This window comes from Fusarium tjaetaba (genome assembly GCF_013396195.1).
Source record: "Fusarium tjaetaba strain NRRL 66243 chromosome Unknown NRRL66243_c0000010, whole genome shotgun sequence".
In the NCBI taxonomy this organism is placed as follows: Eukaryota; Fungi; Ascomycota; class Sordariomycetes; order Hypocreales; family Nectriaceae; genus Fusarium; species Fusarium tjaetaba.
In genome coordinates this window covers 397,372-419,897 of record NW_023501206.1, presented here as the reverse complement: position 1 = coordinate 419,897, position 22,526 = coordinate 397,372, and the positions used below count along the sequence as shown (strand labels likewise).

Genomic DNA, 22,526 nt, shown 5'->3' with positions numbered 1-22,526 from the left:
ACTAAAAGGCACTTTGTGAACTCCAGTGGGCCATGGTGCGTTTTAGTGGGACCAGCTTCCTGGAACAATTAGGCTCAGCCAATGATGATGGAGGGATTGGGAGACAAGGCAAGTACTTGGAGGGTTGGTGAGTACCTACCAGGTCGCAGAGGCAGTAGGCATTCGTTCGTTCGCTTCTATCTTCCCTGAACTAACGAATTGTTTTTAACACTACCTACCAAGGTAAGTGAGCAATAATCTACCTGATGGAATACCTAAGTACCTTATGTTAGCAAGTGAAAGGCTTAAGATTTCTTCCAAACCTACTCCGTACCTTGCACGTAAACAGCCAGTCCTGTTAGCTGTGTCAACCTCGGTCAGTATTTATCCTTTGTTTCTTATCAGTCTATAGCCGAACTGTTCAATGCCTCGAAGTCGAGTCAATCACTGCATTCCGCGTGGGGTTCATGTCTCTTGATCGTCTGCGGCGTGCATGGATATGGCCAATGACTATGATATACCAATCTCTGCGTCGATGAAATAACTTAGTCTCTGTACACTACTTTATGTGAAGTCAATCCACTTCATCGCTCCAGCATGTTTCTCGGTAACTTTTCCGACTAGAGCACTGACGATATGGCCCATACAACTGGCTCAGTGACTTGCAGCGGATATTATCCCGGGATGGCTGGGCGCCGGTCTTACCTCATTGCTGCGTCTCTTCTGCCCGTTGGTTTGCTGATTGTTGATCGTTTACTGTTGTAACTATTGTGACCATTTATACCGATTCCTCAGTACCAGCTTGTGTAGATGCGCGTCTATGCCCGCTAACATAGTCATACCTAAAGCTGTAACATTTTCCACTAACTATTGGTAGCTATATTAAGAACAGAATCTATATATTTCCACCGAATAGCCTGCTGTCATATGAACCGCATGTGCTGCTGATTGACCATATAGTTGGGTGATAAACTCAAGTTTTCAGGACAGTTACCCTATGCTTGTGTATTATCCACTGTATGCATTGACAACGACACCAGCCACTCAGATACAGGTTGGCATTTCCAGACTGAAAACGATATTAAACTTGTTGAGGCTACTGCATATTGATCTCGGTGTGTTGGTTTGACATGTCTCGTTGAGACGTCATAAGCTTCAAGTATCAAGCAGCTACTGCACATTGACCTGCGTTTACGTTGATATGGCTTTGAATTGGTACAGATAGTGAGTAACCACTCGAGACATTGAGATACAATGGTATACGGGTATGGTTGACACCCATATATATTGTCCAGGATGTGAGCAATGATAAAACTTACCTTTACGAATAAATGATACAATATGTTCGCAGCAATGTCCATATACTCTTCCTGAACGCAACTCCCCGCTCCGGGTGCGGCAGACATAGACCCACTTCCCTCCGTAATGCTCTCCGTCACTCAAACTACCTACCTTAGTTGGACAGAGGTATACTAATAAAGCAAGCCACTCGAAAACCAATGTGATAACCATCATTACTACCTATCTGTCAAAGATATGCAGTCAATGGAGTTGAGGTAATTGCATTTGCCTACTGTTACGACTCGCACTACGCAGCAAGACTAACGACACGTAATCACAGAATAAGCTAAAAGGGCTTATCTTAGGCTATTATACACTGCTTCAAGTGTGTTTATGAGTGTGTTCTTTTCAATCAATAGGCCTGACAAGCTGATGTTTGCATCGCCCTCCTTCCCTCAACGTTGCTCACATGCCCCTGGGGGCGCAGCGCTCCAATATATACCGTCACGATTATCATTTGCAAGTTCTTCATGACCGCAGAGTTGCCTACAAGGAGTAACTGACTTCACCACGACTGAGTGATTGTCACCAGATCTCTTTATACACTGACATTCACCGACACTGTATTGGGGGTATCGCAAAGCCTAACGGTTCCTACCTACCTTGTTTCCTTATACGGAAACCCCTCCTGACCCCAGATCTTGGCATAAAGAAACTCGAGCCTCACGTCTCGCTGCCACACAACGCTCTCGTTCAATTCATCAAATTTCAATCTGACAATTTCAGCACACGGCCAGACTTTTCTTTGCCTTGTGTCCCCTGCGGTATAGCCCAATAGAAAACAATAAACATTAAATCCACCGCACCACACCGTCGGCAGCCATGGGCAACATCTGCGGAAAGACAGAGCCAGAGGCTTTTTCGCAACCTGGCAGAGTCTTGGGTTCCGCTCCCACTCCAGCCGCGGGCACAGCGCCTGTTCCAAAAAAGGTCGGAGGCCCCCCAAGGACTTTGGGAAGTGGCCCAGCTGTGGAAGCTTCAGGAGATACGGATGACGCCCGGAGGAAAGCCGCGGAAGCTGCAGAGGTGAGATCGCCCCCTATCGCGTGACTGTCATGGTATTATTATTGTGATTTTGACTGACTGAGCATTGCAGGCGCGCGCAAAAGCATCCTCAAAGCCAGGTGGAAAGTTGCAGACACAACTAGCAGCACAGAAGAAACAGACACGTTCAGAAACCCTCAAGGACGCCGGCCAAGAGCAACTGCGAGCGCGTGAGGCCGATCAAGCAGCTGAAGCACGGAATTGGGCATGATGATTCAGTGTTGACTTCTTAAGAGCTGGCAGGTCACAAGATGGCGCAGAGTAGCCGGTTCGCGAGTAGAAGGCAACGTCTACACATTGTGATCACTCAATGGCGGTCTAGCAGTTCCAAGATTTTCGTTCATGTTCAGTTGGACTCTTATTTCAAAGTATTTTCAAGCAATATTATAGATGTTTTATTTCGAAAAAGTTACAAGTTCAGAAACTTGGTGGGTTCAGCGTTAACCAATGTTCCCCTATGGCTTTCCACCGAAGTAGGCGTGCAATGCCATGATTAACTCCTATTTGTATACATTTTCCTCTTCAAACTTCCACGTAGCCTCTGCAACGCCGTCCATCAACAAGCCAGCCCATGTAAGTGTAATGAAGGCAGCGGGTCGGCATTCTTTCATCGAAAGACCTCATATGGCTAGGTAATTGTATATCGCCCACTGGCTGGTGCTCGACTGTCAGCATCTGCAGCAGCTATTGTTCCCTCTCTTAATAGGCGCGTGAGTTCGCTGAGAGCGGATCCAACAACAACTTCGGTATCGCCTTCGATGAGAATGTACAGTTTGGGTTCGGCTCCAGCGGGAACCTCTTTACCTGGTGGGTAAAAGTTGCCCTTTGTTGTGATCGATGTACCTGTAGCTTCCAGGATCTTGGCGACGTTGGTTCGGTTGGTGACAGCCCATCTGGCCTTTTGAGGGAAGTCGTTGATTTCTAATGTGGCATGGAATGCACCAGCATCTGGGCCCTTGTTGTCGATGGGCTGACCAGCACGAAGTTGGCCAGCCTTTCCGAGGCGGCTGTTGATGGCGGACACAGCTGAGCTGACCTTGTCGAGCGGGTCTTTAGACTTGTCTTTTACTCCACTAGTAATGGTTGCCTGTTGAGTAGGCTTGACTTCTGCGCCTTCAGCCTTTGCTGACTCGCGCGATTGAACGCCTGACGCTGCTGCGCGGATCGCACTGAGAGCCTTCTCTGCCTTATCGTCCTCCTCTTCCTTCTTATCTTCTTTGACCTCCTCCTCCTCGCCCTCGGCCTTGTGGGTCTTGCGCTCACGGAGGCGGGCAGCCTCTCGTTCCTGATCAAGACGATCGAGACCCTTGCCGCCAAAGCCAGATGTATCCTTGGCCTTGCCAGATTTCACTTTTTCACGATGAGCTTTCCTCATCTCGTCGAGCCTTTCTGGCACCGGCTGCCCACTCTGTTCAAGAGCCTTGGCAATACCGACAGAGCAGTTCTCCTGCTCTGGCGTGACAAATGTGACAGCGACACCAGTATTGCCAGCACGACCAGTTCGGCCAGCACGATGAACATAATCCTCCAAGTGGTTCGGTGCGTCGTAGTTAATAACGAGCTTGAGTTGCTTGACATCAAGACCACGAGCTGCCACCGAAGTAGCGATCAAGATAGGCACGACACCCTTCTTGAAGTCTGAGATGGTAGAATCACGATCAATCTGATCTTTACCTCCATGAATGGACATGCAGGGGTAACCTTTGATCATAAGCTCTTTCAATAAATCGTCCGCCTTTTCTTGACGTTCCACGAAAATGAGGGTGCGGGCATCCTCGTCACGGTCGTAGAGCTCTCCAAGCAGTTCGAGAACACGCAGGAACTTGGATGGCTCATCTCGAACTTCAACGATCTGATCAATCTCCTTTGCCACAACACTGCGGCCGCCCACTGTAACCTCGATAGGATTATTGAGTACCTTCTTGGTCAGTGAGTCGATGATGCGAGGCATCGTAGCCGAGAAGAGGATAGTTTGCCTATCAGGTCGCATATTTGCGAATATCTTCATGACTTGAGGCTCGAAGCCCATATCGAACATTCGATCGGCTTCATCAAGAACAACATATGTCACTCGCTTGAGATTAGTGACCCGCCCTTGGTTCGCAGCTAGGAGATCGATCATTCGACCAGGTGTACACACAATGATCTCCGCGCCACGTTTGAGTTCAGCAATCTGATCTCGGATGGGCGCTCCACCGTAGGCACAGACAGATCGAAGACCCATCATCTTGAGAAAAGGTTTGCAGTCTCGATGAATCTGGACTGCAAGTTCTCGTGTTGGAGTCATAATCAATCCGATAGGCCCATCTGTATCTTTCAGTGGAGGCTGGTCCTTGATATGCCGAAACATGGGAAGCAAGAATGCCATTGTCTTTCCCGAACCAGTCTTCGCCACGCCGATGACATCGCGGCCCGACATGAGAGCAGGAAGAGCCTGCATCTGTATGGGGGTAGGTTTCTCAAAGCCCAAGTTATCAATGACGTCGAGTGTTTGTCGCGTCAGACCACATTGCGCCCATTTCTGAACAGGCTTGGGAACATCCTTGCCGTTGACCTTGATGCCATCGAGTTCTAGGCGAAGATCAGCTACCTCGGCCTCTGTGAGTTGGCTGAGTTCAGCTGGCTCGACCCAGAAGTTTTTGCGAATAGGTTCAATTTCGATCTTGCTGTAATCAATCGCCGGAATGTCTTTCTTCTTTCGCTTCGCAGTCATGGCCAGTAAGGCGTTTGCGTCACCCGCGTCCTTCTTATTGAAATCATATTCATCGTCGCTGAAGTAAGCCTCCGGCTCCTGGATCTTTTGCGCTTTGGATGTCCTAGCCGGCTGTTTCACGTCTGTCTGCTTAAGATCAGCCATGAATGCGTCCAGTGGATCAACGTCATCCTCCTCCTCATCAATTTCCATATGTGTGGTGGTGTTGGGTTCAGCGGCGTTGTTGTTTGACATGGCAGCTCCATTGATCTGGGTTTCGGTCGTCTTTGACTCTTCCTCACCCCTATCCATTTGATTCTCTGCCTGCAACCGTCTCTCATGAGCTGCACGAGCAGCAGCGGCGGCCTCCTCTTCAGTCTCCGCAAAGTTGTCACCATCAGATTCATCATCGTCCTGATCAGCATATGGAGTGTCATCAGCTTCGATGGGCAGGGCAGGAAGCTTAGTAAGTTTTCGTTTAGTAGTGTCTTCTTCATCCAAATCAAGTTTCCGTTTAGTGGGGAGCTTGTCAGTTTCTGTGCTGTTCTTCACGAATCCAAACCCACTAGCTTTTGTTCGATTCGCAGGGAGAGCTGATGCTAGTATAGGTTGGTCAGTTGAGCTTGATGGGAGAACCGAGGACGAGAACCTACCGCTGGTAGACGGTTTTACAGGCACTGAGGGCTTGGCAGGGACCGGGAGCTTTTCGGGTTGCCCCCCCAGAGAGCCCAAGGCTGGTTTAACGCCTTCGTGTGTCCGGGAAGCTGCCGATTTCTTTGCGATGGCCTTAGGGTCAAACTTGCCAGAGTATGGGAGGACAGGTGAAGCAACAGTCGGTGTTGCAGCTGGCGAAGCATTCACAGAAACTGACGGAGAAACTGTTTTCGAGGACGCCCCACTCGCTTTCTTGTCCATTTCAGCCAAGAGGTTCCTTGTCTGGCTCGGGTTTACTTCTTTTTGTTTCTGGCTAGCATTCTCCTTCTTCTTCTTCCATGCTTCGAGTTTGGCTAATCGCTCAGCCTTCTTGTCAACCTCTGGCTGTCCAGAATCTGCCTTGGGCGCCTGCAATCGACATCTATCAGCAATACTTTCATGAAAGAGAGACTGCAATCGAACCTCCTCAGTATCAGGTTTCTCGCTGCCGCCAAGGGAGATCTTCTTTGTTCTGCCGTCTTCACGAATGCTGCGAGTAAGGGAGTCAGCCGTACCCTCACGGCGCCCAGGGGTGCGGTTGCGGGAGTCGTCTCGCCTTCTCACATCCCGATCACCTTCTCGGCTGTGGTTATGTCGCCTATCGGGTGATCGATTGCGATCATCGTAGCGTTCTCGGGATCTCCTCCGATCTCTTTCGCGGTGGTCTCGTCGTCCACCTCGGTAATAATTGTCGTCGCGCCGGTCTATAGAACGGTCTCTCCGTCGATAATAATCTCGCTCTCGCCCATGGTCTCTATCTCTTTCGCGATCGCGGCTTCTGGGCTGTTCATGGATAAGATCGTCAGAATAAAACCGGCCATAGTTAGGTTTTTGCCATCTCACATCTGGGCTGCGTGATCTGCTACGTCGCCGATGGTCCCGTCCGTCATTACGTCGATCCCTAGCTCGACGATCATCATTGCGGCGACGGCGAGAACTATGGGTGCTGCCTGCAGGACTTGGTGAGCGCGAGTCTCTCGGCCGAGCCATTATTGGTGGTCTCGCAGGCTCAGCAGGACACTTCGTTGGTGAGTAGTACTTTGAAGGAAGACCGAAGCCTAGGCAATGCGCCACAAGCGCGAGATCGTATATTCGCGGCGCAACTTCACACACCCGTAAGCTTCTCTCAAGCGCGTCGTCCGAATTAGGTGTCGCAGGTTGTCTTCGGATGAGTATAGGGAAGGCCGATGTGTTGATGTGAGAATAAACTCTAAGCTTCTTGGAAGGCTGATGGGTTGAAAGTCTGGGGTTCATTATCCGGGCTTTATCCAACAAAAGACCCACAGAAGAGCCGCGCTAGTCTCAAACGGATTCTAGGTCAAGCTACCTCGGTTTCATGTTGATTGATTGTCAGTCTCATCTCTAACATCTCAAAGTTCAAAGTGACAGTATGGCCGGCCTCGTCGGATATGCAAGTAGTGATGATGAGGAAGAAATGCAAGAGGTGGAATCTTCTCTATCTCAGAATAAGGTAAGAAATATCCCATGACTATTCTCCTACATAGCAACAACTTTGTCTAATTATCACCAGCAAAGAGTGAACACTACAGATAATGAACAGGAAGTAACGGAGAAAACCAACACATCGGGTAAGGAAAGATCTCCCCACTCGCACTCAATACGCCTGATTCTGTTGCAAGCCTTCTCTGACCTTGCTACTATGTAGCTTCTGAGTATAAGAGTCTTAGATACGTTCCCATCGCCCCAATTCAACAAAATGCTGCACCCTTGGGACCTTTCCTACCGCCCATGGAAGGAGCTGTTGTGGATGACCAAGATCCAGCATCTAGACCTGCTTCACCATACTCGAGCTATCGTGCTCTTCTTCGTGACTTGACGTTACCATCAGCTCCTAACCTAGACATTCCACCATCGCCCCCAGGATCACCACCACCTGGCACAAACGAGAAATTTGAGAAATTCCTCGAGCTCAAGAAGAAGGGAACACACTTCAATACCAAACTGGAGCAATCAACTGCACTAAAAAACCCCAGTTTGATGGATAAACTGATGAGATTTGTCGAAGTCGGCGAGCACAGTCAGTATTCAACTACATTAGCTACAGACTTGTGGAATCCTGCAGCGTTTCCAGACTGGGCGTTTAAGGAGAAGCTACGGAAGAGCCACGACAAATTGCTGAAGGAGAAAGAGGCAGAGAAGACCACTGGTACCAGGACGACTGTTGAATTTGTCCCCTCGTCAACAGTGGCCGGCCAGGATGCAACAGCGAGAAGTGGGCTTTCAAGAGGCGAGAAACGGAAAAGTAGTTGGAACTAAGGATGAAGGTGACAGGTTACAACATATGATCGCGGCGATAGCTCTTTACCAAGGAACATGACCAGGACCACACTCACGACATGGAGAGCTAGTAGTTTTCGTTCAGAGACCTAATGGATACTGGATGACTCTAATCAAAGGTATCATTATAACCGCCCGCGCCTTTGGCCAAACTACACCTCCTGGTAGTTTTGCATTAATCGACCTAACGGCCTACATCATCCATCGCTGCCAGATTGCATTATTCATGACCCTTCGTTGCTTCCATGTACACATGGCATGCAGCCCAAATACCAATGAATACTGCAATTAATCACTCTTACTCTCGCACTTGACCTCGTAATCGAGGTCCTTCTTCAAGATGGCACCAATGTCGATTTCAACTGTTTGATTTGAACTCGCCAGTGCTGCGGCGAAATAGGTAAGGTTTTCACCATGGTTGACAACCGACTTGCCCAGTAACTTGAAGGGGAGGATGCCTGTTTTGCAGTAGGGCTGTTGCTGGACGGCGTTGAGTATGATGCTCTGGTTCATGCTGGCGGTGATGTTGACGACGTTGTCACCGGGCTTGAGCACCAAGTTTGGAATCGTCAGGGTGCCGACTTCGACATCCCCAACAAAATTTGTGAAGGTGACGTTGCCCTGAATTCATGATTAGTTTGGCAAATGCGTAGATTGTGAGTGATAGCTTACATTATCTAGTGTAAACACGGAAGCGTTTGGAATTGTGGTAGTGCCGTTGAAGTTGGGTGCGTCTTTACCACTACCAAAACCGATGTGGCCGTCGTTGACTTCAGTGCCAGCGAAATGGTTGAGACCCTTGAGTTCCAATGTCTTCTTGAAGGTGACGCCGTATTTGCGCGTTAGACCGCTTGGCTTCACTTTCGTCTTTCCGTACACGGTGACACGGACTGTCTCATTGTTGTGGAACCAGACGTTGAAACGAGTGAATTCCTCCATGTTGGTAATCGTGACCTGCTGGCTGACATTGACGACCTGGTGTTTGTTGCTGTTGGTCTCTGGCATCTTTACGGTAGCAAACGCCACATGTGCTGGCCAATCCTCGAGATACATCTCGGCCTCGAAAGGATCAACCTTGGCATGGATCTTGCCATCAGTTGTGATAGAAGACCCGATTTCCATGAGATAAGCGTCACTCTTGGCGTTAAGAATTCGAACGGATTGGATTTCCAACTTGGCTTCGTTGATTTTACTTTGTGCAATCTTCGGAACAGCGACAAGAATTCTAAGGGGGTAAAGTCAGTTCTGCAATGGACGCGTGAAGGAACAGCGGCTTGCAACTTACATCACGGGAACCACGATGACAACAATGACACAGAGAATAATGAGATAAACCCACCAGAAGCGTTTGCAGTGTCTGGCGCAAGTTCGCTTCTTGGACCTGGGGACAGTCCCATTCTCGGTCTGGGTGACCTCGTTCTTTTCCGACATGTTGACCTGATGATAGTAAAGAAAGGATAAATAATTAGTGGTGTGAAAGGGGTGTTGTAACAAGACAGGACAGGTCCGACGTCGTGGAATTGAAGAAGAACAAGCCAATCTTCAACATACCCGAAAAGGCGATCGAGAGGGAACAATGGCTGAATTTAAGTATTCCCACCAGGGTTTACCTGCTCGGTCGAACTGGCAATCTGCAAACCTTGCGGCGAAACAAGAAGGAAGTAACGACACCCACAAATAATGTACAATGCAGCCTTCAACCTTGGCGGGACTAGATCGCCATGATCCGAGTCCCTTTGCACCTGTACCCGGGCATTGCCTGCCCAATGAGGCAAGTGTCCGATGAGCGACACGGCGCTATTCCCCAGGTTTGCCCCGCATGGGTTGGGGGTGGAGAGGAAATGCTTCCTTCGACGAAAAGACCCTGGCCAAGCGCTTCTTCTTCGTAGGCTCCTGGCCCGTTATATCCTTTGTTCCTCGGCAGCTTGTGAATCTCCTGGAAGCACCACATGTATAGTGGGTCTCTATGTCTATTGTCCGACGTCGCCAAACTGCGGACGATGCCCGGCACGCCCTCCATCTTCTGCTTCATACCCCGTACATACATGTAGGATCGCTTGCCCTCTGTCCATAGTTTAACAAAGCTTGTTTGTGAAAGGACCCCTCAGATTGAGGGCAAACCATGGGCACAAACTGGGCCGATTTGACATGGCACATGATGTAGTACGCTGGATAAAAGTCGAAGCCTCCTTGAACCCTGCCGCCGCTTTAAACACTGCATTTTTAAACTGCCTGGTGGCGAGGTCTATATAAAATGCTTTTGATTAACATGTCTTGCTGAGCCGTTCCTGATGATTGGTTGAGGATTTACGTGGCAGAGGTCGTTGACGTTGAGGAATCTCAATCGCAGTCGTCTTTTTCTTACTCTGTGCCAACTAAAAGATGTGCTCATAATAAAGTCCAAAAAAAAAAAAAAAAAAAAGATAAAAAGATAAAAAGCCCACGAAAAGAATGTGACAATCATAGAATTGAGGTTGCTAATTAAAACCGACGAATCACGAAACAAGAAGCCTGTGCCCTCCTTTCACAATTCGACGATCAACATCAAGCAGTAAGCAGACTAATAAAGCCCAACCGGGTCGAACAGAAGTTGGAATACGCCCAAAGCATCATCATTGACGTTTGGGAATGTCTGTCACATATCCTTGATGGGTCGTAACACCCCTCTTCCTTCATTGCACCAAATATTTAAAGTTGTTCAGTGGCTTGTCATGACAACCAACCAATTTATTCTGATTGGCATGAATGACACGACATGCCACGTTAGAGAGCGGCACCTGAGCTTCGTAGTGGCTCCAAGAGAAGTAAGCGGCGCAGAGGGGTTCAGCTCAGTTATCCATGTGCCCTCTGGAAGGGCCGGCTGTGACACACCATCTCGGCCAGGCATCCTGTCATGGTATGGTTGGTTTCCAAGTTTTCTAAGTCAAGAGTGCGATTTGATTTGATGGCTCTTGCCCCTGCATTGTCGCCACAAATTACCTAAAGGTATCTCTGGTTTGCGACTGTGGAATCTATTTATTATTTCCGCCTTGACTGCAGCGCGAGACGAATTGATTAACAGAACCGATCAGTACTTGTCTCTGTAGAGAATTGCGTTTCCCCCCATGGCATGTTCTTCCCGAAATACCTAACAAACTTTGGTTTGATACTTACTCATGCGTTCATGCATCGTCAGGCAACCCTTGAAACCAATTCCAACTGCGCCGCATGAAGCCTCCTCGGCACAACCAACAAACATGGCCAGCCATTTGGACAGTATCGTATCATTCTCCTCATTTCCGTTCCTCAATTTTAGCTTTCAGATCATTGCTTCTACCTCCGAAGTGACCACGACCTCCCCCCCTGGCAATGCTAGATACGGCACGGAGTAGTATAGATAGTGAAATCAAAACATGACCATTTTTATCTTGAACCACCATTGTAAAATATCTACTTGCATCTACTTGCAGTGAATTGTCCAATTTCTCACTGAAACCCTTTATTTGGAATGATGCTTTCAAAATATATTAGTACTGGAAAAAGGTTTGAAGGATTTCATTAGAGAGATTCTGATGCCTCACTTTTCCATATTCCGCGATGTCACCCAGAGGCAACGGTGTTGGCCAGCCCACCATATTACCAGAGCCGTCTTCCCCGAGAGCTCCCGCTGTTGCCGCTTCGATTAGAGAAACAGGGTTACCTGGTAATTGGAGTGGAGACTGAAGAAGATCTAGTATCCAAGCCGAGGCTGCATCTGGCATATGAAGATATCGCCTGCTGCCGCTTCATACTTTACAGCTTAGACTTTGTCCACAAGCCCTGACGGTCCAGCCCTGAATCTCCATCGTAGATATCTCGTTCCACCTGTCGAGCATTGACCTGCCAAGCGAGTTAGTCGAGATCGCCAACCATGGGGAACGGAGTCTGGGGAAAAGATGGGGAAATCTTACGAATTTAGGTCCAAGCTCCGAGATATTCTTGGCTCCGATTAATCTCATACATGTTGCTGTCTCTGCCTCGAGGACTGTTTTGCATGTGTTAGACGGGGTTCGGGCATTCTCAAGATCACAGGCTCAGCTTACTTTCGAGTGTTCTCTCGACGCCGGCTTGGCCACCAGCGCCAAGTCCAAAAAGAGCACCTCGTCCAATACCGACTCCGCTGGCTCCCAGACACAATGCTTTTACAACATCTGTTCCTCGCTTGATGCCTCCATCAACCCATATTTGGACCTTGCTCAGAACCTCAGGGCAGTATTTGCGGACCTCGAGAAGCGTGTGTATAGCTGGAGGGGCTGTGTCAAGAGCACGACCGCCATGGTTTGATAAGATGATGGCCTTTACTTGAGGAGCATACTTTGCTGCGAGATAAGCATCCTCGTGAGTCTGTAGACCCTTAAGGACGATGGGTAGATCTGTGTGAGCAGCTAGCCAGGGAAGAGTTGTCTTCCAAGTCAAGTCGGCCGCTGTGCCAAAGAACAGCTGTTGACCAACACCTCCAGCACCGGGCTTGCTCTCACCACTGGCAGGGCTGGGTTCAGAGTAATCAAAGTTTTGCTTCTCGTCCAGTTCGCGTTTACCAGGAACAGGCGCATCAAGGGTCAGGCAGATAAATTTGTAGTACTCCCGCATAGCGTTGATGCGCTTGAGCATCGCCTCGCTTTTCTCTCGCTGGTTCTGGACGTAGAGTTGCCAACCAAAGGTCTGGCCTGGCTTTGCGCCCTCGATGATTTGCTCAGGTGTCATCGACGCGTTGTTCGACACAATCTGCATGGCCCCGAATCGAGAGCATGCCTTGGCGATGCCTTGTTCTCCATCGGGATGAGCTAAGCGGGCCATAGCAGCAGGGGCGACAAATATTGGTAGCCCGACTCTGTTGCCAATCAATGTGGTTGAAAGGTCGCAAGCTGTACAATCAACAAATACGCGTGGCCTAAGAAGTATGTTTTTATACACATAATTGTTGTATGTTTTTGAAAATAGATCGTCGGCGGCTGAGAAGTAGTATGCCCAAGCCTTTTTCGAAATGCGCTTGGTAGCCTCCTCCTCGATCTCATCAAGATTCATGAGTGATGCCATTGGTGGCGGATGGTTATCTCGGGACTGTGTGGTAGTGTTTTCGCCGGTCGATTGGGAGTCAGTGAGTGTTTCGGGATTCACTTCACCGAGGATATTCTCAGGCCTGAGGTTCTCCTCGAGGGTTCCCGGTGGGTGAACGGGATCATATTCATCGGTGGCATCCTTTCCTGCAAGCTTCAGGATGATCTTCTTACCGCCGGGGTGCGTTGGAAGAAACTCAGTCACATCGTAGACTTTGCCATAGAGAATGACCCAGCAACTCTCCGGGGTGTTGTGTTTGGCCACTATCGCGAGCACGTCAGTTATTGCGCCTTCTGTAAACATTGTTCAGCTCCAATCGGCGCTGTTCATACCTTCAGCCGCGTCGAAAATCTTGGCCATGCTGTATATGTGCAGAGTTGAGTCAATTGAGTTGCAGGCGGAAAAATGTGGCGCGAAACGGTCTATTAAAACGTCGAGGCCGGTTTGACTGATCTACAGACTCGGCATATACCTGTCCCACCTCCAATTGGGTTCTCAGAATTGGGGGTGTCCTTGGGGGTGGTTTGTGTGAGGATTGGATGTTATGACAATGTAACTGGAACTACGGATAATATGTGACGAAATGCCCAAGAAAAATAAATGCGTCGGCTTCGTATCACTAGGCCACTTCAATGAACAAGGATTCAATTTAACTACATGGAGATATTCATTCTTCAGTCTCATCATGGCGCGCATTATAAGGCTGTGTATCCGTACAATTACGTTATCCACCATTGGTCCGGACAGGATCCCGATCATGACCGGCGACCTTGGCCGAAAAACTAAGTATGGAAGGGCGAGTTGGGTCTGTACAGGGACTTATGATAGGCGCACTCTTGAACTAGCCCAAGGTACTTTTACTCTGTCCGCTAGGTAAAGGTTGTACAGAGCCCTCCACTGAGACGGGAGCCATCATGACAACCCAACGCCACAAATCTAGCCGCATGCGCCACAACCGATGAGGTCAATTTTGCGCTAACGATTTATTACGACATTCAGCGGGAAAGCGCCCTCTAAAGCTCTACTTGCCCGGAACGACCACCGTATTTTTAATAGTAGACTTTCCCACCTCTGATATTCATTTCAGTGCATAGGTTCATGCATACCTACTTTCTCCATACCTTTGTCCTTTAATGCCCTAAAGCATGCGACTCTCCGTCTCTTCTCCCGCCGTACGCGACGTTTCTCGGCTTTGTGTCCGGTGTCAACTCCGAGCTCGCCGAGCTTCAACTCTTGTACCATTGCATCGACCAGCTGTCTCAACGACGCCTCCACGACATCATTTAGCTCTCGTAGTGGCGTTTCGGGGCCCAGCTGCGAACAGAGCTCATACCCGCGGTGTATCTAGTGCCGCGAAGCCCGAGCAAGAACCGGCCTCGTCCAGTGCACCACCGTCGACACACTATGACTTGTTCCCTGAGACGCTCCCCGATGGTCCTCCTCCAGCAGGACACTTTCCTATCGACACTCGCGCTTTGCGCCGTGAGTTTCTCCGTCTGCAAGCTCGGGCTCATCCGGACATGCATCCTGCTCAGGACAAAGCTCGTGCCGAAGCCATGTCAGCACGCATAAATGAGGCTTATAAGACGCTTTCTAACCCTCTTCTTCGAGCACAATATCTCCTCTCTCTTCGGGGCGTCGACGTCGCCAACGATGAGACCCTCAAGGTAGAAGAGCCAGAACTATTAATGCTTGTGCTCGAGGCACGCGAGGAGATTGAGGATGCCGAGCACGAAGAGGATCTGGACGAACCTCGTGCCGCGAACGATGCACGGATTGCGGAGAGCGAACAGGTGCTCGAGCGCGCGTTTCAGCATGATGATATCGAGGCTGCGAAACATGAGGCTGTGCGTCTGCGCTATTGGGTCAATATCAAGGAAAGTTTGGATAACTGGGAGAGGGGCCGTCATGTTGTGCTACAGCATTAAGTAGCAGAAACGAAAAGTCGTGGTGGTATTGCTTGAGTACCACTCAGCTTCTTGATATGATAAAATAAATATGTGACCAGACTTGTCCGGTGTATCATGAGCGCTGCTTTGAAGACACTTGCATGGTCTCACTTGACGACAGCATCTTTCAATGGGAGCGATTTATTATAAAAAATAGATTTATTAAACTATATATTTTATATTATTATTACTCTTTTAAAGTAAAGGATCTAAATATAATATAAATTATATATAATATATATTACTTATAATATAGCTAATTAAATATTTAATATATTTTTTCTATCTTTTTTTTTTTCGACTCACACCTGGAGCTTTCTCTTGGAGTTATGTACCAAGCAAGCTTTTTGCATTCGAGGCAGTGGACTGCTTTACATCAATCTTGGATCGAAGATAAACAACGTGATACAGGGATCTAGGCGTTTTCCTTATCCTGCAACCTCGAGATGACCGACCAACTCGGAGGTGAGTTGCTTGGCATTGAGTTCATCGTACTTGTGACCTTTGCATATCATTGTTTCAGTATCCCCTAAGGTACCTTATTTAGTGAGATTGTAGATCGCGATTTCCTACTGAAATCAATGTCCGGAAGTTCTTACAAGAAATAACTTTAGCTCAAAGCTACTCTTCATCCTCAATAGTAATTATTGTTATTTGTTGGTACAGATAGTAACAACTTTGTCATGATTTGACTGTCATCATATATCCAAACGCTAAGGGTTCCAACTGATGCGCCGGCAAATTATATAGTATACCCATCATATCCCATACACTCATACGCCTATGCAATACACACGCCTCCACGTACATTAGCTTATCTTTGGTAGGCTGGTAGCTGCTCTCCATCTATATGCCTTGGAGTCCCAGAAGGTCCCGCGCTAGATCCGTAACCTGGAAAATCCTCATAATCATCCACCACTGGGGCACTTGGTGCGCTTGCTTCCGCATCAGCTTCCACCTCCCTCGATAGGCCTTCGTCTGCTCGTCGTTGCACATCCTCGGGAACGTCTGGCGGTGCACTGGCTTCGTTCAGAAGCCGTTGACGTTCGAGTTCCTGTTTGTCTTCAACAGCCGCTGGGAGAAGCACTGTTGGCAAGTCAACATCGTCTTCCAAGGGGGCCGATGGTCCCGCATCGGGGGCACTTGGAGCATTGGGAGCATTTGAAACAAAGCCACCACCGAGATCAGGAACTCGGGGCGTATCCTCTGCATCATATATATCTTCGTCATCGTGACTTGTCGATGGGCCCGCTTCCGGCGGTTGACTTGGTAGAAGTCTTGTTTCTGCTTGTCTTATCCTCTCCTTCTCGGAAAGATTGTTCTGGTTAAGTATCTCAGGAGGTGGGATGTATGAAGGCGCGGCTGGAGAGGGAACAGGGCCGTTAGAATTTGACCCAGCAACGCCTCGAGGCCGGAGCGATGTGTGTTGCACGGGGACCACTTGTGAATATGGCTGTGGGGGATGAGAAGGGATCGCTGGAAGTCGGCTCCCATTGGCCTGTGATGGAAAATAACCCCCAGGCGAGAGTGGCGTGCTGTTCGAGTATGGCTCAAGGGGAGGATCGTCGGCATAATTTGGTTCTTGGCCTATGACCTCTTCTTCATCGCTTTCAAGAATCTGTACGCTTCGCGAAGTGGGCGAAGCTCTCGACTTTTTCTTCCCGCGAGACGAATCAGTTGTGCCAACGACTGTTTCCATCGACACCGCGATAACGCCCTTTTCGTGGCGCATCTGAGAAGTGTCTGCAATATTAGCACCTCTTCTTGGCCCATAAGTATGATTGTCTGCACTTCCATGGCCATAAGGTCCAAATCTGGCTGGGCCAGTTTGCATTTGATTTGACAATCTCCCGCCGAGGTCAACAACTACCTCAACCACATACTTGAAGCTGATCATCTCTCCAGGTACACCTTTTATTGTCGGAAACGAGTCGTCAGGTAGCTTGACGGTCACAGTGACCGACGTTTGCATGGTGTTGGGGTCGATGATTAGTGGTGCTATGTTCTGGTCAAGATCCTTACGGAATATGCTTGTAGAACTCGAAGACGTCAACGAAAGACCACCCAGACCGGTCCGAGATCGCGGAAACACATCCTCCTTATCGATGCGAGCTACATCGTCACGACTTAAATTCTCGTCAAACAGAGCACTCGGCGGGTTGCTGTCGATTTTGCCTTGTCTGAGGAGTGTTACAATCACACCAGTCATGCTCTTCACCCGTTTAGTATGTTGAACCGTGACCCGCACGGAGACAGCATCACCCGGCAAGCAACCGCCCTTCAGAAGCTCGACTGTTGCGGTAATCGTCTTTTTATCAACTGCTTGTTGCTTAGCCGATGTGAGTGTCCCGACCTGGGACAATGCGGCTTCCGGCCTACTCAGGCTTGTGCTGTTGCTGATGCCACTTTCGCCGCTGATCTCGCTCCGCATATCGCTTTGTATTGGACTTCTCGGATTCGTCACATGCTCACGAAGGTCTTCCGTTGGTGTTTCCAAAGGATCTTGCTCCGAATTAAGTTCGTTGATCTCGGAAGGAGCCGCAGCTGATTTGTCCATCACCATGGACTTTCTCCTACGATTTCGTTTCGATATCGGTTCTAAGAAGATGGTGCGCGGCCGAGGGACGGGCAGCAGACCAACATCCACATTCTCTACTAACATAACTTTTCGCTCGCATGATGATGTCGGGGCAATCGATGTTGGCCGTGTCAGCGTGGCAGTTACCATATATGAAACGGTCCCGCGCTCGAACTGCATAGTAAATTAGTGATTAAGGAATAATTGAGGAGAGCAGCAAACCTACGTCAATACTGCTTGGAAGCCCTTTGTCAGGAAACAGTAGATCAAAACCAAACTCGTATCTCCCAGGCTCCAGCCTCCCCTCGCCGCTTAACACCTGCTCGTCTTGGAAAAGGCTTGCGAGGCCATTGCCGTGATATCGTGGGCGCGCCGAGTCCCCATTCTGCGGTAGCACGATACTTCCTTGCGCTTTTGCGACCGAGGTCGGATCCTTTAGGACACGGACATATCCGTGTAGCGAAACGGTTAGATGAGTAATGCGAACAGGTTTTACGACAACTATGACGACAGCACCACGGACATTATCGCCAGCACTGTAACGACGGTGTGGTTCCTCAGCACGAATATGAAAGTCGGTGATATTGCGATTCCGATTGCGCAAAGGGAGTGAGAGAGGGAGGCTCAGTCGTGAAAGAAATCTTGGGCGCGTAGAAGAGGTGGTAGATGCGGTGGGGGAGGTAGCCCGCGGGGCGGCAGTGGTCGCCGAGCCAGCAGACTCGGCGGGAGAAGATATCTCAAGGTCCGTAGGCGTATTTTGAACGTTAGGGTTCGCAGGAACAGGAGCTCCTGTGGGATTGGAGAGCGAGGGAGAAGATCTCGACCGGCGGCCCATTCCCAGACGTGGTGCCAAAGGCATAAGAAGGACCAGGATCCGAGGTCGAGAGCGACGTCGAGCTCAGAAAACCGACGTCGCAATCCTTAGAGCGAGAGCTCGCAGCTTCTTGCTCTGGATTGTTTCTAAGTCTTATCGGGAAGCCGTTGAATTATATGTATGCAGCGGGTACGAACGTTGAAGCAGAGGCGTTTCCGTCTGTGGGCGCGTCGGCGGCGGTTGCGGCTGCGTGTTCTAAGCCTGCAGGAGGGGTACAAGAGGGTGCGAGATCGACATCCAAGAAATAGGCCGAGAATATCAATAACAATAAGCCCAATCAGAAATACAAATACTATACAATATAGATGAGCTGAGGCAGAAAATGTGACCTGAGTGAGCGAATGACGAGTATTGGGTCGTGGAGGCGGAGATGGATGGCGGCGGTAGCGACAGCAAGTAGAAGCGACGGACGATACTCAGTGCCTACTGGGGCACTAACTAGCAGTGCCTTAGTACCTGCGATAGAAGGTTTACAATCGCGGGATGGACGGGAGGGGGATGGAAGAGCCAATTGGAAAGGTACCTTCCTAGCGGCTGCAGAGGTCCCCGTAGACTGTAGTGGTCCCTAGCGCCTCGAACAGTGTCGAGCAAGATGGAGAACGGCTGGAGCTTCTTGGGACAAGAGGAGTACTTGTAACCATTTTCAAGCAGCGCGAATATAAAAGGTACGACGTGGGCATAGCTATGAAATCTCATATGCAAAGCACATCCCCCGATCGAAAATGAAACTTCTGTCAACTGGGCATATGACTTAATCTACCATATTAGTAGTCATGTACGGACGGCATCTCGAATCTGCCCTACCCAGATTGTCAGCCTCCAGATGCCAAGGCTTTGTAGAACATCGCACCGCCAAGAAAAAAGCTTGGTTAAAATCTCGACGAGCTTGGCTCACATATCCTGCCAAATGTCTTGGTCATGGATGGTAAAAAGTGACAGGTCTGGCGACTAGCGGAAACGGCCAGCTGAGTACATTTTGTTGTCGAGGCTGCCATAGTCACAGCTGGACTACCGTTGCCCTGTGCCTCTGCTATCTCTGAGTATCTAGCTGTTTCCCGCTTGTCAGTTCTAATGCCAGTGTTCCTTGCCAACCACATCCATAGGATTAGTCTACATAACATGCGGCGCGGTTATGGATCTGGTGCTGCCGCCATTGCTGGCCATGACGCGACACACACGTTCCTGAGTGGAACCTTGTCGTGGAGTGAGGCCAACGAATCCAAGGTTGCAATATCCGTATGTGCTTATGGTATCTTCAAAATATTGCAAGGGTATATCGCATCTGGCTAGATAGGTAGGCAGACAGGGTTCTCGACTGTTATCGACGCTGCTACGAGGTATCGACAAGGAGCCTTGTCACTCAATCATTGCAATGAGCCTATGAGGTGGTTTTCAATATATTCTTTTCTTCTATGTTACCATGCGTTGTTGACTTTCTATTCCGTTCGTCCACCCCGGTCAACTCTAACGTTATCCTGCGAATCAAACAAATCTTAAACTACAATTACATAGGTACTTGGTATCATTATCCATCCAAAGAGTTCTGGAATCCCGTCCAGACCCATGTTACCGCCGGGCCCAGTATGATACAAGACAATGATAACCCGTCGTTGCTAACTCAAGCCAAAACGCCATTCAGTGCTATGCCATGATACCTGTCCGTTGAATGCTTTTGGCAGTCTAATCCAATGCTTCTCCACTCAAAATACTTCTTAGGATGCCAGCGCCAGCGCCAGCGCCGTCGGCGACAGATTCGATCTCTTTTTCTGCAACACAGCTCGTGATTCTCCGCTCATCTCCATTTGCAGCAAGAGTCTTGCGACCTCGCTTGCTGGGTGTTTGTGGTGCGGCAAGGCTTCCGCTCTTTCCATCGGATGCGTTGACTAACCCCAATGTTTCGAGACTGCCGGCAACCTCGCGGAATTCAGAACTCGATAAAGGGTGCAGGACCGAGTCGCGGGTACAGAGCTGACAGTATGCATTGAATAAAGTTTTGATAGTCGGTGCCAAAACTTTCTTCTTGGAAGGTGTGGCGCCGTTCTTGGTCATCTTAGCAGCAGCTCGAGTTCGTTTCTCATAAGCTATCAAGGAACAGAGAGCTGCCTTCTGCTGGAGGTTAAGTGCCTTGAGTCGTTGGGTCGTTCCGTTGCTGAAAGCTGCTGCTGTGATTTTGTTCAGATGCCCGATCGATGCTCGGGGCGCAGTTTCTGCTGTAAGAGCCTTCAAAGAATTCGCCATTAACTGAAACATGGTCTTCGAGCCACCGGATGCGCCGTTGATGTTTTCCCCAAGAGGTCGTTTCGAAGGGGTCATCTGTAGAAGTTCTTCCCTCGCTTCTTCCTCGTACTTCTGACGCGTTTCGGTCTCGATTAAGTCAAGTGCACGGCGACAGATCTCGAAGGCTTTGCGAAGGTCCCCTGTCTGACTCGAAACCTTGCGGGAGCAGAGTTCAATAGCAGCAGGGTGAATGAATGGCACGTGGCCCTCCTTTCCATCAGCCGGCATCAGTGACCTAAGTCTCATGGTGATAATGTTCTTGACCTGGGCTGCGGTATAGGGCAGGAATGGCAGGAGATCAGGCTTCAGGTTCTTGGCCTTGAGTCGAGGAAGAAAACGATCAGTCAAGTCCAGGGCGTTGGCAATACCGACAAGAATCAGGCATGAGTTCTTTTGTAGCGACCATTCAAACACGCGATACAGGCTTTCTAGGCCCATCGTTAAAATATGGTCGATCTCATCCAGGGTCACAAGATAGACGGTTGTCAACTGTGTCTTGGGCACGAACATAGCTTGCAAGCTCGAAATCGCATCTGCTTCGGCAGAGTCGAAACCTTGGCCAAGCGCGCCAAGAAGTGTGGTATAGAGATCTTTAGAAGATTTGACACTCATGCAGTTGAGGTATGCAGTCATGACACCTTTGTGGTTGGCAAACTGTCGACTTATCTCGGAAATCATGGCACTTTTGCCCGTGCCTGGTGGACCGCTCACATAAAGGCAACCGTTGGGGGTAGGGGAAGAGCATCGTCCGAGGAATTCCATTAACTGATTTCGTTCTGCATCCCGACCGATAAGTTGGCCAGGCTCAGCTCCACGGGCAAACAATTGTCGTGCTGAATGGTAAATGGTTTGGATGGTGCTTGGTGAGAGTGGTGTTTGTGGTGTGAGTCGCTTGAAGAGTTTGCCTGCCGACATGACAGCATGCCGAGGCGTAGTAGGAGGCACCGAAAGTGCATCTCGATGTCGGGGTGTCGAGGGTGTAACTGGATTCTGCTTTATGGATGCTTGTGAGGGAGACTTTTGGTTCCGAGCAGGGAGCTCAGCCAATATGTCGTTTTCTTCATCATCGTCGAAGGGAGAGTATGCAGGATCTTGGTTCTCATCGTTGTATGAAACAGTTTTTGCAAGGCGGCGACTTCGTTTCGTAGGAGTAGCCACCGGGCAAGGCATATCTTGAATTATAATTTAGTAAAGAAAGGCTCTTGTTCCTTCCGCCGGCTGAGACTCACCAGTTTCATCAATGCCGCGGGCTCTCTTTCCTAGTGTTGCTCGAGCCATGACTAGAATGGTTCCTTCCAACGTGTAGATATGCAGAGTTGTAAGCAGAAAGCACTTTCCGATAATCAGTGGTATAGGGTTGTGAAGGTCTGGAAGTTGCAAAAAGGGTGCTTGCCGAAAGCAGCTGCAGGTTGTCCTGCGTCGAACATTAAGAATGGAGCCCCGTTTGGGTACTCAGGGCGCTTCGCGCCACGATATGGCATAAGACGTGTTGAAGTCGCGTAGAAACGCGACCTGCGGGCCACGATCAATTAAGCATGTGGTCAGTGCACTAAGACGCGGTTAAGTCAGCCACTCTCATGCGTAAATCAAGACCCAGGCTCCAGAGACTTGCGGCGGAGACCGTAGCTGCGCAGTAACTAATGAAATTCGGTAGCGTCTGTGGATACACGCGAGCGTGAGCCAATTTCTCTCATTTGACTAACGAGGCTATTTAACAAGATGTCA

The 22,526-nt window shown here is 49.3% G+C and overlaps 8 protein-coding genes across 8 annotated transcripts; 3 read left to right on the top strand and 5 right to left on the bottom strand.

Annotated features, from left to right (window-relative positions):
• Positions 1–2,142: 2,142 nt before the first annotated feature.
• Positions 2,143–2,575, top strand: FTJAE_319 (uncharacterized protein; the record flags this gene model as incomplete). The annotated part of the gene is made up of 2 exons (XM_037349460.1): positions 2,143–2,346; positions 2,417–2,575. 2 exons carry the CDS (start codon positions 2,143–2,145, stop codon positions 2,573–2,575), a joined length of 363 nt encoding a protein of 120 aa, XP_037212667.1.
• A 417-nt stretch (positions 2,576–2,992) lies between these two features.
• On the bottom strand, positions 2,993–7,003 carry FTJAE_318 (pre-mRNA-processing ATP-dependent RNA helicase PRP5; the record flags this gene model as incomplete). Its single annotated transcript, XM_037349449.1, has 1 exon — positions 2,993–7,003. The coding sequence occupies one exon, from the start codon at positions 7,001–7,003 to the stop codon at positions 2,993–2,995; it is 4,011 nt and encodes a 1,336-aa protein (XP_037212666.1).
• Positions 7,004–7,139: 136 nt separating this feature from the next.
• On the top strand, positions 7,140–8,026 carry FTJAE_317 (uncharacterized protein; the record flags this gene model as incomplete). The annotated part of the gene is made up of 3 exons (XM_037349438.1): positions 7,140–7,220; positions 7,281–7,338; positions 7,416–8,026. The coding sequence occupies 3 exons, from the start codon at positions 7,140–7,142 to the stop codon at positions 8,024–8,026; spliced, it is 750 nt and encodes a 249-aa protein (XP_037212665.1).
• Positions 8,027–8,335: 309 nt separating this feature from the next.
• FTJAE_316 (uncharacterized protein) lies at positions 8,336–9,478 on the bottom strand (the record flags this gene model as incomplete). Its single annotated transcript, XM_037349427.1, has 3 exons — positions 8,336–8,668; positions 8,720–9,272; positions 9,333–9,478. 3 exons carry the CDS (start codon positions 9,476–9,478, stop codon positions 8,336–8,338), a joined length of 1,032 nt encoding a protein of 343 aa, XP_037212664.1.
• Positions 9,479–11,818: 2,340 nt separating this feature from the next.
• FTJAE_315 (L-lactate dehydrogenase (cytochrome)) lies at positions 11,819–13,483 on the bottom strand (the record flags this gene model as incomplete). The annotated part of the gene is made up of 4 exons (XM_037349416.1): positions 11,819–11,905; positions 11,977–12,050; positions 12,109–13,416; positions 13,456–13,483. 4 exons carry the CDS (start codon positions 13,481–13,483, stop codon positions 11,819–11,821), a joined length of 1,497 nt encoding a protein of 498 aa, XP_037212663.1.
• A 785-nt stretch (positions 13,484–14,268) lies between these two features.
• On the top strand, positions 14,269–15,051 carry FTJAE_314 (molecular chaperone; the record flags this gene model as incomplete). The annotated part of the gene is made up of 1 exon (XM_037349405.1): positions 14,269–15,051. One exon carries the CDS (start codon positions 14,269–14,271, stop codon positions 15,049–15,051), a length of 783 nt encoding a protein of 260 aa, XP_037212662.1.
• Positions 15,052–15,886: 835 nt separating this feature from the next.
• FTJAE_313 (environmental pH response palF) lies at positions 15,887–18,485 on the bottom strand (the record flags this gene model as incomplete). Its single annotated transcript, XM_037349394.1, has 2 exons — positions 15,887–17,824; positions 17,877–18,485. The coding sequence occupies 2 exons, from the start codon at positions 18,483–18,485 to the stop codon at positions 15,887–15,889; spliced, it is 2,547 nt and encodes an 848-aa protein (XP_037212661.1).
• Positions 18,486–20,204: 1,719 nt separating this feature from the next.
• FTJAE_312 (cell division control 6) lies at positions 20,205–22,079 on the bottom strand (the record flags this gene model as incomplete). The annotated part of the gene is made up of 2 exons (XM_037349383.1): positions 20,205–21,973; positions 22,031–22,079. 2 exons carry the CDS (start codon positions 22,077–22,079, stop codon positions 20,205–20,207), a joined length of 1,818 nt encoding a protein of 605 aa, XP_037212660.1.
• Positions 22,080–22,526: the final 447 nt, after the last annotated feature.